The 14805-nt window shown below is 39.8% G+C and overlaps 1 protein-coding gene across 3 annotated transcripts in view; it reads right to left on the bottom strand.

The window, feature by feature from the left end:
* GAS7 (growth arrest specific 7) overlaps positions 1-14805 on the bottom strand; it is a 280930-nt gene that overhangs the window by 47847 nt on the left and 218278 nt on the right. For all 3 annotated transcript variants that reach the window (XM_020965897.2, XM_020965899.2, XM_020965898.2), the window contains exons 4-5: positions 13818-13903; positions 3608-3661 (exon numbers count right to left, since the gene is read on the bottom strand). In XM_020965897.2, coding sequence (XP_020821556.1) covers positions 3608-3661; positions 13818-13903 — 140 coding nt within the window. The remainder of the gene's footprint in view (positions 1-3607; positions 3662-13817; positions 13904-14805) is intronic.

The raw sequence follows: 14805 nt of genomic DNA, 5'->3' as shown, positions 1-14805 counted from the left end.
AATATTTAAAGTTCCCACTAGCTACGAACATACTACAAATCCTATGATCCTCTATAATTTGGCCAATGGAAGGAATGTATTACATAGTCCCACTTCACCTGGGCTATTTTTTACAGAGAACAAGAACTATTGAACACATGCAGTGACCTGGCAGTGAATGCACAGACCATCCATATTTCTTTCTTTCTTTTTTTTTTTTGATTAGGCAATGGGGTTAAGTGACTTGCCCAGAGTGACACAGCTGGTGAATGTTATGTGTCTGAGGCCGCATTTGAACTCAGGTCCTCCTGACTTCAGGGCCGGTGCTCTATCCACTGTGCCACCTAGCTGCCCCCAGACCATCCATCTTTTTAGGCCCAGCTAAGACCAAAGCTCAAAAATAAAAATCTCCATGGAAATTTTTATTGCCACATAAAAATCTCAAATGGAAAGAGGGTGGTCTTGATTAGTAATAGTGATAATGAAAGGCTAGAAAAGTGGTTCTTGTTTGTTATTTTCCTTTAATCATCTGGACACAGGCAGAACTAGTTTTTGCCAAATGGTGCTTGCTTGCCATCGGTGCCAACCAAACTCATGGGCCCATTCTACCAGCACAAAACTTAATGGTGATGCAAAAGGAATGACAACAGAAATCAAGAGAATTCTTTGGCTATAGATCACCTTTCCTGTTATTCCCCAACTCTTGCTAGGTATAACATGAGCTTTACACAAAAATTCAAGATCACACACTTTGAAACCTCTTCAGGCCTAAGCCAGGAGGCATATAGGGAACCATGATACATAAGGTGGTTGTAAACCACTCTTGTTATTGGTACCCTACACCTGGTACACAGAGCCACCATTACCCATATACATTGTATAGGCTTTAGTTGGTTATACTTGGTTACTTGGGCTCTTAACCCTTTGTTCTTCAGGCTTTAGGTGGCTAGACAGCCAAAGACACTTGTACAAGGACTATATCTATAAGGACAACCAATAGTTGGATATTTAGGATATCCTGGTTTGGGGAAGTTTTCCCCTTTCTTCCCTTAGTGGGTCTACTGCCTTCTATCCTAGAGAGGGAAATGAACTGGAGCCAAGAACTGATGATAGAAAGTCTAGTGTAACTTTTATCTTATGTAAAGAGAGCAGTGGTGCTTTATAGCAAAGGTAAGGCAACCAAAGTATGGCAGGTCACACAGACCAAGGGATTTTCTTAGTCATGTTACTGCTTTATTTTAGTGCCATCGCCCTTCTCCCCCCTAAAAAAGTGCCTGAAGTCTAATGTTATTCAAGGAAGCTATCCCTAGGCTCAAATACCTTTACTATTTCTCCATTGGCTCCATTCTCAATAATTGGCTTCAACTAGTATTTATTAAGCACTGTCCTATGCCCTAGGGATACATACAGAGATAAAAATTAAATAGTACTTGACCTCAAGCCCTTAAATTCTTGTACATTGATAAATATATGTATATGTGTGTGTATATATGTATGTATGTGTGTATGTATATACATACATACATAAACACACACATGCACATATACACATACAGACGCTAAATACATAGACACTAAATACAACATTTACTGGGGAGAAGGAAGACAAACCATTTGCTGGAAGAATCAAGAAGAAAGTCTTTCGATTCTAAGAGTTTGGAGCAAGGAAGAGAGCATTTCAGGCCTGAGGGATAGGTGATACAAAGGCATGGTGGTAGGACATAAGACATAGAGAACAGAAAACAGGGCAGTTTGGTTGGAGCATACAGTGTGGGGACATGTGTGTGGGGTGTGTGTGTGTGTGTGTGTGTGTGTGTGTGTGTGTGTGTGCACGCGCGTTAATGCATAATCAAGCTGGAAAGATAAATTGGAGACATTGTGAAGGGCTCTAAATGCCAAATGCAGGAGTGTTTATTTTATATTAGAGGCAATAAGTAGCAACTGAAACTTCTTTTTTTTGGCTAGGCAATGTGGTTAAGTGACTTGCCCTGTGTCACACAGCTAGTAATTGTTATGTGTCTGAGGCCGGATTTGAACTCAGGTCCTCCTGAATCTAGGGCCAGTGCTCTATCCACTGCACCACCTAGCTGCCCCTAATTGAAGCTTCTTGAGAAGGGGAGTGACACAGTCAACCCTTTGTTTGAAGAACATCAGTCTGAGGAGTACAGACTGGGACCCAACTGATTTCTCCCAAAATTCCCCTCCAAACAGCTTCAAAATAACATAAAAGAAAGAGAAGAAAAACTGTTTTGCACAACTAATCAACACAGTGACCATGTATGACGTCCATAAAGCGTGGGAAGAACAGGAATATTCTCAGCCCTTTTTGCCTAAAGACTTCTTGCCCTCTGCCATTTACATGAGTTATTCCCTTGCCAGAGCAGATCGTAAAGGGAGCATTCGGCAGCCTGGGGGCGATCGCTCAGAGATAACTGAGGGAGGCGGTCAGCGGTGTTTTCTAGCTGCTAGGCATCTTCTTTTCCTTTTCTCTCCTTCCTCTCTCCTTTTCTTTTCCCTTTCTTCCCTTCCCTTCAGTTTCCTGGACCTTTTCTTCTCAATCTCTATTTTAGAGCAGGGAAAGCACAGGGCTAGTAGTCAAAAGATCTGAGTTTGAGTCCTGTCTCTGACAATTATCATCTGTGTGTCCAGTGGTAATTGATTCAGCCTTTTCCAGGCTTCTGCTAACCTCAGCTCCACAATATTCTTTAAGAAAATGAACAAACTAAGCTTTATTGGGCCTGCTGATATGCCATTATCTTGAAACTGTCAGCAAATGCCAATGGGAAGCTAAATGTAAAAGAAATCTCATAGCAATGAAGGAAGTCTTGTGGGATCATTCAGACACTCAGTTCTGTTTTAATAGGTTCTAAGGGAACTATGACAGCGCCATCTTATAGAAAGTTTCTATTTAACCCCCAGGGTCCATTTTCTCATTTCAGAAGCATTTTAAAAACCACATATTTACAATCACTAAACTCACTCACAATTGGACAGTGACAGAATTCTTTTGCCCACTCTGAAAATTCCTTCTCATCCTATCCCCACACTGTAGATAGGGGTTAGGAGCTCTTAGAGAGCTGGAGTCGAAGTAAAGAAATTCATTTACTGACCGCTTCAGACAGTTTTTAGAAGATTAATCCTTGTTTGTTTTCTGTCATTGAGGAATATGCCCATAAAGAGTGTCAACTCTATTGGACAGAAGTTCCACGGCCCTACTGTCAACTTTTTGTCATTTTGCTTCTGGCTCCCCAAAATTTTATTCTCAGGTGGAATTTTCCTGTTTTCCCTCAAGTTATTCTGCACAAAGGCAACTGTGCTGCTCCTGTAATTTAAACATCATTTCAATTAGGCACATGGCACATCCCACCCCCTTCCTTTAATCCTTTCATGCCTTTTGAACAAGTCCTTTCCTGGCACCTACTTTTAAAATGGCTTCTTTTAAATTACAACCACGGTTCAGGTATGGCAGAAACAAAAATGAAATGTTGAAAGGAAAAGATATAGGGAAAAAAACAAACTTCGGCTAAATCTGTGTCTTGGAACTTCCCTGTTCTGTGCCACTGCCTGCATTACCATAGAGACCGCTCTGCTCACGCCATCGATACTGACCAAGGCAGTTAGTACTTACTGTGATGGTGCTTTCCTTGCTCTGTTTCTTGCCTGGAGATGGAGACCCTGGGTTCTGGCAAGAAAGGAAAGAAGCATCATCAAAGCTGCTCTCCATATTTGGCATTTTTTGCATCCTGATTTTCAGAGGAGGAACGAATGCCTAAGCCTGGTGCCAAGGAATCCCAATATATTCAGTTTAACTCCTAAGTCACCATGCCCAGGACAATGGAAGACAACAACATGCAGCTCCCATCTTAGCTCACTGAAGCAGAGATAGAGTGCTACTTGTTAAGACAATTCACTCAAACCAGGTCTCTACCTACTCTCATAATCAGATTGTGATTTGGGGAGTTAACCCTTCAGCTACCCTTAACTACTCTGCTATTGACTCTGCTACATGATACCCATAGAACTCACGGAGGACTAAAGCACTCTTTGCACTGCGAATTTAATAAATGGTTTCTTATTCTGAAATATCCAGGTTTGGGGATCTGGAAAAATACTACGAGGAATATAATTCAAAATTCAGATTTCTTTGCTGTCTCTCTCCGAATTCAAGTGAACCACAAGTGATTTTCAGTTAAGGAGTTTTCAGTTTTCATTTAGCCTATTACTTCTCTCTTATTTTCTTCCTTTTCCCAGGAAGGAAGGCATGGTCCCAGTCACTTTGAGTCCATACATTTCCTAGGTGATTCCTGAGGTTTTTGTAATTTAAAGCTTGGATAACAAAGAATGCTCAGACCAAAATAAAATTTCCTGGTAGCACAGGTCACGGAGGATAGACAGAGTCAAAAAGTTCTGGGACCTTTTTTGTCCAATCAATGTGTAAGTGACTGAATACAATCAGGGTTCCCAGAGTAGGACTTTTAACAGCAATTTCCTGCTTAGAACATTTCAATAGTAAGAATGAGATAAAACACTGGACAACATTATACATTTGTTTAATGACTTACATCCTTGTGCTTTCTTTTTTCTTTTATTGGGTGGGGCAGAGGTAGCAAGGAGAGGATTACAGGTATTTTACAGACAAACTAGGGGTCAACAAATATTTGATAATGTAAATTGTACTATGTAAAAGTCATGGCATACAAGGTGCAATGAGAACAAATTATATAATATACATATATATATATACACACACACATGCATATATATATATATATATATATATACACAGCTATATTATTACTTTAAGATGTGCAAAGCTCTTTCTATATGTTATTTCATTGATCCTCATAAAAACCCTGAAAGGTAGGTGCTATTATTATCCCCATTTTACAAATGAGGAAACTGAGGCTGACAGGGGGTAAGAGACTTACCCAAGGTCATACCACTAGCAAGATTAGACCTCAGATCTTCCTAACTCTCAGTCTAACACTATATCAACTATGACACTTGATTCCCTAAAATGAAACAGTTCCCTCTTTCAAAGAGTTTACATTCCATTTGTAGGATACATGTGCATAAATAAAATTGAAGGTAATTTGAAATTTACTAACAACTAAGTGAACCAGGCAAGATTGCCAATATGAGGTAGCACCTGAGTTTAGCATATAAGGAAGCATATTTCAGGCATGGGGGACAGCCTATGAGGTAGAACAGAGACAGGAGATGGAGCACTGAATTTGGAGAGCAACTAGTAGGCCAATTTGACTGTAATGTGAAATAATTATCCATAGGTGTTAGCCAGACTATGGAGGGTTTTAAATGTACCAAAGAGGGGAGTTTGCATTCTATCCTAGAGGCAATAGGTACCCACTGAAGATTTCTGAGCAGTGCAGTGACCTGGCAAGTTCTGTGTCTTAGAAAGACTAATTCATCCACTATTGGCTATTTCAATAGTCCACGGGAGACATGATGAAGGCCTGAACTAGAAGAGTAACCTTATAAAATGGAAAAAAGGGGACAGATTCAAAAGATAGGTAAAGGATGGATAAGGTTTGACAACTGATTGGATATTGTTGGAAAGGTGAGAGAGAGGGAAAAGTTGAGTCATAAAAATTGATGTTATAAGATAGTATTCTCATCAGAAAAAAACAAAATTTGAAAAGGAACATGTATGGGGAAAAAGAACAGTTCCACTTTACTCATGTTGAGTTTGAGATACTGATAGGACTTCAAGTAACATATCTAGCATGCAGCTGGTGATGTAGGATTAGCATTCTGGAGAGAGGTTAGGGTCTGATACATAAACCATTGGATAGATAGATCATTTGCTTAGAGATAATAACTGAGTCAATGGAAGCTGATGAGATCACTTAGAAAAAGAGTACACAAGAGGAAGAGGAAATGGCCTTGGGGTAGACTCATACTTGTAGGATAGGAGATGGATGATGATCCAGCAAAGGAGAGTGACAAGGAGCATTCAAATAGGTAAGAGTAAACAGAGAAGATAACCATCATGGAAGCCGAGGGAGGAGGGAATATCCAGGAGTAAAGGGGGTAGTCAGTAATACCATAGTTTCAGAGAGAGAAAATAAGATAATGCCTGAGAAAAGGTCATTGGGTTTTTCAGTTAACAGAGAACAGCTTCAGTTGAATGATGGAGTCAGAAGATTGCAAGGGGTTGAGAAGGTAATTGGATAGTTACTACTGCACAAAATTATTGTGAGGCTTAAATGAGATATTTTGCAAAGCATTCTGCAAAATTTCAGATATGCACACATATGTATATATTTAAAGAAATGAGTAGGAGGTAAAAAATGAAGGCAACTAATCTTGATACTCTTTCTAGGAATTTGGCTATGAAAAGGATAGGAGATATAGGATAAGGAAAATAATTTGGAATTTGGAATTGTGAGAATAATGTCACCATACTTCATACTGTTTGAGCAAAAGGAGTTCAGTGACATAAAAGTAAAAATGTAAAAATACGCATAGCAGCTCTTTTGGTGGCATGAAAAAATTGGAAAAGAAGTCAGCACCCACCAGTTGAACAATGGTTAAACAAAATGTGACACATAAACTTAATAGGACATTTCAGTGAAGAAGTATTGAACGTGAAGAAGCCAGACAAATGTGAGAAGGCCTTTAGGAACCAATGTAGAACAAATGAAGAAGACCCTGGAGAAAAATATGCACAATTACTACAATAAAGTAAAAGTAAACACTTAGAAAGTCATCCAAATTCAGATTAACTGCAATGACCAATGACAGTCCTTTGAATATAATATCTGAAGACAAATCATCATGTCTTCCCTTAGTCTTCTCTTCCTGAGGCTAAACATCTCCAGTTCCTTAAAATGTGCCACAATTGACAGCGTCCAGATTTTCTACCACCTTAATCATTGCATACTGAAAGCCTTCTAGGTTGTTAGTGTTTTTATTTTAATCTGGAGATGAACAGTATACTCCAAGTAAAAATAAAAGCTCACATTTACATAAGAGCTCTAAGGTTTGCAAAAGCACCTTCTTCAAAACAACCCTTCAGAGGAAGTATTAACACAGGTATTATTATCTCCATTGTAGAGATGAAGAAACTGAGATACAGAGAGGTATACAGGTTAACAAACAAAAAATGTTGGGCTTGGAACTGAATCCTGTTCTTCAGGCCCTGAATCCTATGACCTTTCTATTCCACCATCTATTCCAGATTAATTTGACTGAAGCGGAATGCGGTGAGGTTATCACTTCCTACAATCTAGATACCAAAGTTGGAGGGTGTATGGGAGTAGAATATTGCAGGCACTGTCACATGGTTCATACGGCAGTTAATTTTGCTAAACTGCTCTTTCTTGCTTGCTTGCTTTTTTTTCCCTTCAAATCATTGTGTCAGGTTATCCTTTTCGAAAGGAGTAGTTTAGTGTTGAAAAGAGCATGAAAACACTTTGGGGAAAAAATATGGATATATCAAGTGGTAAAGGATGTAAGAGAGTGTGTCTTTGATAAATGAACATTTTGATGCCTAAAAGTAGTATGAAAAGAAATTTGGTTTAAAACTGCTGCAAATCTGTATATGATGAAACATAGTTTTCAAATGTGATTTGAGCAATTTTTGATAGAAAATGAACTGTGGTGTAAATATAACAACTCAAATCACCTTGTGATGAATGTAGAATTATGCCTCATTTGTATATGGACAATTTTGATGGTTTACATGAAGCAGAGAAATTATTTTTATTTTTTAAAAATATGAAAAATCTGAGTATGAAGAAACAGTTTCAAAGACACAAAATGAGATGCATGATCATGTTAAGAACTTAGAACTGCAGAACACTGCGATCTCTCAGCTAATCTGTTTTAAGATTTAAGACAGTAAACCTAAACAGTGAGAATTTATATAATTATTTGGAAAAAGTTATTATTTTAAAAGGACTGTTAATCGTTCAGGAAAGATTTGGTGAGTTGCTACCTTTTAAGTGAAAGATGCAGCACTAAATGCCAGAAGACTCTTTCTTAAGGTGTTGAAAAGTACTGGAGATAGTTGCATAGATTCCCAAAGTGGGTTATACCACCCCCTGGGGGGTGCTAGAATGATCCAGTGAGGCAGTAGTAGCCTTGGGTACAATTGGGCAGCATTGAATAAAAATAAGGGTTAACCTAACCTAACCCCAGGGGGGCGATGAATAGTTTTTTTTTTTTTAAAGGAGGTGGTAGGTCAAGTAAATTTGGGAACCTCTGGGACTCTAGAGTTTGAGGCTGGCATAGTGTAGAAATTGAATAATATTTCAGAAGACTCATCAAGGGTGTGAAAAATGTTTTTTATCAGACCTGTTTGAAGAGATAAACAACAGGGTCAGTCAAGCAACAGAAAATCTTTAGCTACATAATTCCTGGTTGGTTGCTCAGAGGCTCAATCACATTGAACCAGAACTTCAGTTCTAGATAATCTTCTTCAGCACCTCCTGAAGTTAAGAGAGGTGAAGCCTCTAAGAAGTACCTGTTATTCTTTGCTGTTCCCTTCTGGTTTGGAGAAGAAAAATAAGAAAGGAGAAAGACAGGCTTTACAGATTCTATATAAAGAGAGAAGCTGAGCTTCAACTGGACAGTGCAGAATTTTGGTAAGGTTTGTTTGCCTGACTCAGAGAGTCAATTTGAGATATTTTGCTGTAACTTATTTTTGCTACAATTTGTTTGGACAACACAGCATCCTGGTAAGCGAATGCGTTTTGAGGTTGATCTGTAGTGCCCTTGGAGAGCCAGCTATATGAGTTCTGTGCTATGGCTTAAAGAGAATTGTCAGCCAAATTAATAGTGCAACACTTTCCCAACATCCTTTAAGGATGATTACAAGTCGAAAGACATTATAAATGCTATGATGGGCTGGGAACAAAAAAATACAGGGGATTCTGCTAGGTGAGGATCAGAAGGGAAGCAGTTGACAGACAGGTGGCTTCATGTGGTACTGATATTCCTGAATGGACCAATCAGATAAAGTCCTGCATTCCCAGAGTTGTGAACTGCCTTGAACACACATAAGATTGATTCCCTGCCAGGCTGCTATAAATGTATGCCCACTCTCCCTTACAGACACTGAATGAATTGGTTGGGAGAGTGTGACCCAGGTCTGTGTAACATATTTCATTATTCACAAATTTGCGCTTTAATATACAGGTTATCCTTGATGCTATAATTAGGGTTTTTTTTGCCTTCTTGCTAGATAAGTGGTTATGTTTAAGATCTAAAAGTGTCATCGTTATGAGAAGCTGGGTTGGGTGAAAGTGAAAGACTTCGGTTGGGGCTCAAGAGCCAAAAAGGTGAGTAGCAGGATTATATTCCCTCCCACAATAGGTTTACCCTTAGGACTCTGAGAGAATAAATATAACTATATGCTGCTGGTGGTCCTTCTCTAGGAAACTAGACCTGCTAGTGTGAGGGCAGATCAGAGTGAGCAAGCCAGTCCAGAGAGTAAGTAGATAGCTACATATTTATGTGAGAGATTTGAAGCACTACAGTGTGGGTGACTACTACATGTCTTAAATGGTTATATTATTTACAAAGGATGGCTTGCTAAGCAGGGGAGGGATATATTTAGAAATAAAGGTTCAAAAATAAAAAATATCAATAAATTAAAAAAACTATTCCCATTTTTTCAGTATATTCTTTTGTAAGCAGGAATGTGACAAGGAGGGTAATGTACAATAGTGGGGCAGCACAGTTTTAGAGATGGCTTTCCAAACTTTGGCAGTCCACACATAATTACTCATTACTTATAACCCTAACCTGCACTCTCCCCATCAGACTCCTTCATGCCCACATGTATCTCCTAATCCACTCAAGTCCATCCAAAATGCCTATGGAAAAATTAACTTTCCATCTGTCCCCCATGCAGTAAACTCAGTACTGCTTTATGCCACCTCCTTCTCCCTTGCATTCCTTAGGTGCATTTCCTGGTCTCAGTTCAATATTGTAGCAGTTCTATCCAAATCACATCCTACCTGTTTCTATAATATTCTGCTTTCTTTCCCTTCAATCCATTATGGTCTTAGCCTCTCATCTCTTACTTAATATCATTTTTTTTTACCACACACTATAAACCTTCTATTTCATGTATAAACAAGCCTCTTCCCCTACCCACCTAGAGTGATTTTTTTTTTGGGGGGGTAGGGCAGGGTTAGCATTGGGAGTACTGAATCGGGTCAGAAGATCTGAGTTTTTATCTGAGTTCTGCTGCTTACTGCCTATCTAGTTATTGGCAAGCCATTTAATCACTCTCTGTGCCTCCATTTCTTCATCTACAAAATGAAAGGGCTGGACCAGTTAAACTTTAATGTGCCTTCCATGTTTAAATCTATGATCCTATGATCTTTCTCCTCATCATTTTCTCTTGAGGTCCAGGAGGAGAATGGCTCAGATATGAAATGGAAAAATAGAAGTCAGTTTTAACATTTTAGTCATAGGAGGGACTTGTGTGGAGAATTAGCCTTTTTTTTTTTTTGAGGCAATTAGGGTTAAGTGACTTGCCCAGGGTCCCACAGCTAGTAAGTATCTGAGGCCGTATTTGAATTCAGGTCCTCCTGATGCAAGGATCAGTGCTCTATCCACTGTACCACCTAGAGGGCCATCTCCAGTCATCCTGTATCTTGCTACTGGACCCAGATGGCACCAGAGGAGAGAATGAGGCTGGTGACTTTGTACAGCCTTAACTCACTTAAATCCAATTCACTTGCAAGTCATGACATCACCTTCCCAGTGTCATGGTCCTCTTTGAGAAAGAAAGACAAACTGGGGACCCAACTGGATGGTTCCAATTGGCCAATGCAGCTTCTTCCTTCTCTCTCTTTCTTTCTCTCTTTCTCTTTCCTTCTTTCCTTCCTTCCTTCCTTCCTTCCTTCCTTCCTTCCTTCCTTCCTTCCTTCCTTCCTTCCTTCCTTCCTTCCTAGATGTCCTCATTCACAATTTTTTCCTTCCAAAGATGGTTAACTTTGCCCTCTGAGAAGAATATCAGCACTCGGAGATTTATTTAGTAATAAATGAGGCTGGGGTGAGGCTGGCTCTCATTGATTGACCAACAACAGGTCCCAGCCCAAGCCTCACCTAGTCACAGCTTGGGCCCTGATGGCTCACAGTGAATGTAAACATCAACTGTTTCTGTTTTGGCCAGAAACTGTGAGGTTCTTCCCCTCCTATAGTGACTTATTTCTTTTTGACTAGGTTAAAGAGACCATTCTTTACCTCATTTCTTACCTAACTTTAATCACTGAATGGGCATTGCCTCAGTCAAAGTGAGAACTTGGAAAGACCTTAGTTTAAAAAGGCCAAGGTCTCCCACTGCACACAGGGCCATTTCCAGTTGTCCTGATCTATATCTTGCCACTGGACCCAGATGGCTCTGGAGGACAGAGTGAGTCTAGTGACTTTGCACAGTCCTCTCTCACTTAGATCCAATTCACTTGCAAGTCATGACATCACCTTCCTGGTGTCATGGTCCTCTTTGAAAACGAAGGACAAACAAGAGTCAGCCTTCTGCGTAGGCAACTTTGTTGTTGCTGTTCAGTCATTTCAGTCATGTCTGATTCTTTGTGACCCTATTTGGGGTTTTCTTGGCAAAAATGCTGGAGGGGTTTGCCATTTCCTTCATTTTAAGATGAGGAAACTAAGGTAAACAGGGTTAAATGATTGCCCAGGGTCACACAGCTAATAAGTGTCTGAGGCTGGATCTGAACTCAGGTTTTCCTGACCCCAGACCTCACAATTTTTGCACTGGATCACCTGATCTCCTATTACTTCCTTCTGCTGTAGAGTACTCTTTGGGGTATATTTGTGTATGGAGGTGAGGAGGGGAGTTAGCGTCTCCACAGATTGAGGCTAATATTCATATCTAAAGGGAAGGGGGTTTTTTCCCCATTAACTTCTTTGAAGATGTTTGTCTCATGCATAGCTCCTGTGAGAGGACCATTTTTCAGGTGTGTTGTAGTGGGGATTTAGGTATTGGCTGGACTAGGTAGCTTTTGAGTCCTCTTCCAGCTTTGTGCTCCTATATCTTATGATACCTCAAGATCTATTATCCTACAAATATTGCTGAAGCTCCTCAGTAATTTCTCAGGTCACTAACAGTCTTGGAAGTTATCTGTGCCATTTATCCCTGTCAGCTTGGAATTTCAGTAGAAAGGAAGGTTTGATGTCACCTGCAGATTTTAGTACACACTCCATTTTCCTGGTCGTTTGTAAAACTATGCTAAATAAGATTAATCTCTAGGGGACTCCACTATATATGTTATCTAGAAGAAGTCTCAACAGCCATACAATATTCTACCACCACATCCCTAATTAATGCGATAAGCACAATTAGTAACTGGACTCGGGAGTCAGAGGATGGGTTCAAGACCCTGTTCTGTGCTTACTAGCTGTGTGATCCGTTTCCTCATGTGTTAAAATAGGTAGCACAAATGTTGTTATACCCATCTCACAAGTCAAATGAGATAATATATGCAAAGTGCTTTGTAAACCTTAAAAAGCAACAGAAATGTCAGCTAATATGATTATGCTTATTTTAACGGCTCCAGAACTAAAATGCATAACCACAGGACAGCTACTCTATAGCTACGATAATTCATGACACACTGAGAGTTTGACCACAATGGCAGAGTGATGCTAAATTTAATTAGACCTTACTGGATTACATAGCAGACCTAGGCTTACACAAAATACAGTTTTTCTTGTTCTTTACCCACTCTCCAGCCACCTGTACTTGGGTAATTTGTTATGAAACATACCACTTGTCTGATGTGTTAACTCCTATAAAAGTTAAAAATAGATAGTCAATGAGGTCTCTTCTTCTGACTTCTGGCTTCCCTGACTTTCTCCAAGTCCCAGATAAAATCTCACCTTCTACAGAAAGCCTTCATTCTAGTGACTTCTTTCCATTGATTATCTTAATTTTATCCTGTATATGGCATGATTATATATTTACATATTATGTTATATACAACATATGTGTATTATATATAATATGTATTATATATTTGCATGCTGCTTACTCCATTGAATGTGAGCTCCTTGAGGTCAGGGACTGTCTGTCTTTTACCCTTTTTTTTTTTGGATATACTCAGTGTTTAGCATGGTGCCTGGTACACAGCAGGCACTTGCAAAATGTTTATTGATTGACTGATTGATTAATAAATGCTTACTGACTGCCAAGTATCAAATTCTATGATTCTATAAAATCCAGGCCCATTGCAATGGTGATGCAGTACCTGGTCAAATCACACTATCATTTTCAAAAATATTTCCATAAAGGAAAGAATCAGTACCAAACATAATATTTTAGACCTCTTCCAACTTTAAATTTATGATCCTAAATGAAACCAATCAAGAAGAGGCATCATTCAATGGTGGAAACACAGGTAGATTTGGAGTCAGAGGAAATGGGTTTAAAGTCCAGTTCTGCTACTTATTATTTGTTCAACCTTACACAAGTCACTTAACTTCTCCGGACCTCAATTTATTCATTTAGAAACAAAGGAGCTAGATTAGATGATCTCTAAGTTATCTTACAACTATACATTTAGGAACCTATAAGAACTGTCTTAAAGGGGAAAATAAATCACAAAAGGTTGGCTTGGGGGCACATGACAGGTTACTGCTTTTCCTGATGGTAATGGCAGGGGTTTGGGGGCTGATCTACAGGTATCTGAGTATTTTTTTTTTAAAAACCACTGGAAGACAGAGTGACTTCACTATACCCCTAACTAGTCAACTGGGGTAGCCATCTGAATCCACCAGACTCTGCCTATATCATTCATAGCTCCTACCACCCAAATCCCAGACTTGAAGCCCACATCCCTTACCTGCAAATCACCAGTGGGTTTTCGGAGACTCATGTGGACAGGCTCTGACTGATGCACTGGGGTCCCTGATGAGTGGTAGCCGTTCACTGTGAGGGACAGAGACATTAGTCTCTAATTGCACAGCATAACAAGAGGGTACACCCTCCCCATATCCCAATCCCTGCAGAAAGGTACCAGGATCTTTAGAAAACAGTCAGGACTATTGGCTAGGACCTCCACAATACTAAGCGCCATCTTCAGTTGACGAGAAAATAGATCCTGGAAGTGGTCACCTGCCTCCATCCTGGACCATCTTAGTTCACCCAGCTAGAGTCCTAAAAGTGATTTGCTAGTTCCAACGTTAACCTGAGGGAGGGAAAATGATAGCTGCTTGCTTAGGAGTGAGAATATAGAACAGCAGAAGGCCTTGGACACATGGGTTTAGAGGTGACTTGCTCAAAGATAACCAAGAGCCATACTTCCTCAATGTCTCCCGAATGGTTCTTGTAGGGTCAAGGATTCTCAACCTACCCTCTCTTCCCCCCATTCCCACCCCAACGAACATGCCTTCATGCCCTGAGCTTCCTAGGAACCCTGGCCCAAAGCCTCAGCCTACCCCTGAACCTGGTTCTTTCAAACTATAGGCTGGGTCCTGATGACTTTTATGTAGCCAAAATTATAGAATCCCAGAGTTGGAAGGGACCCCAAAGGCCTCTAATGCAATTAATACCTTCACTGACAAATAGCTGTTTAGCCCCTGCTTGAGGACATCCAATGACAGGGAACTCGGTACTCCCAAAACATCCCATCCTACATTTAATTGTTTTTTCTCTAACAACAAGACAACCTGTCTCTTTGCAACTTTTATCCTGCCCTTCTTGCTCTGCCCTCTGGAGTCAAGTAGAACAAGTCTAATCTGTCTTCCATGTGACAACTTAAAAAAATACTCTGGTAGCTATTATGTACCTCCTGCTTTCTCTTCTCCAGCTTAAACATCCACACGTCTTCT

This window comes from Phascolarctos cinereus, unplaced genomic scaffold (assembly GCF_003287225.1).
Source record: "Phascolarctos cinereus isolate Bilbo 61053 unplaced genomic scaffold, phaCin_HiC Scaffold_5;HRSCAF=322, whole genome shotgun sequence".
In the NCBI taxonomy this organism is placed as follows: Eukaryota; Metazoa; Chordata; class Mammalia; order Diprotodontia; family Phascolarctidae; genus Phascolarctos; species Phascolarctos cinereus.
The sequence above is the reverse complement of the archived record's forward strand: the minus strand, read 5'-3'. Positions and strand labels throughout refer to the sequence as shown.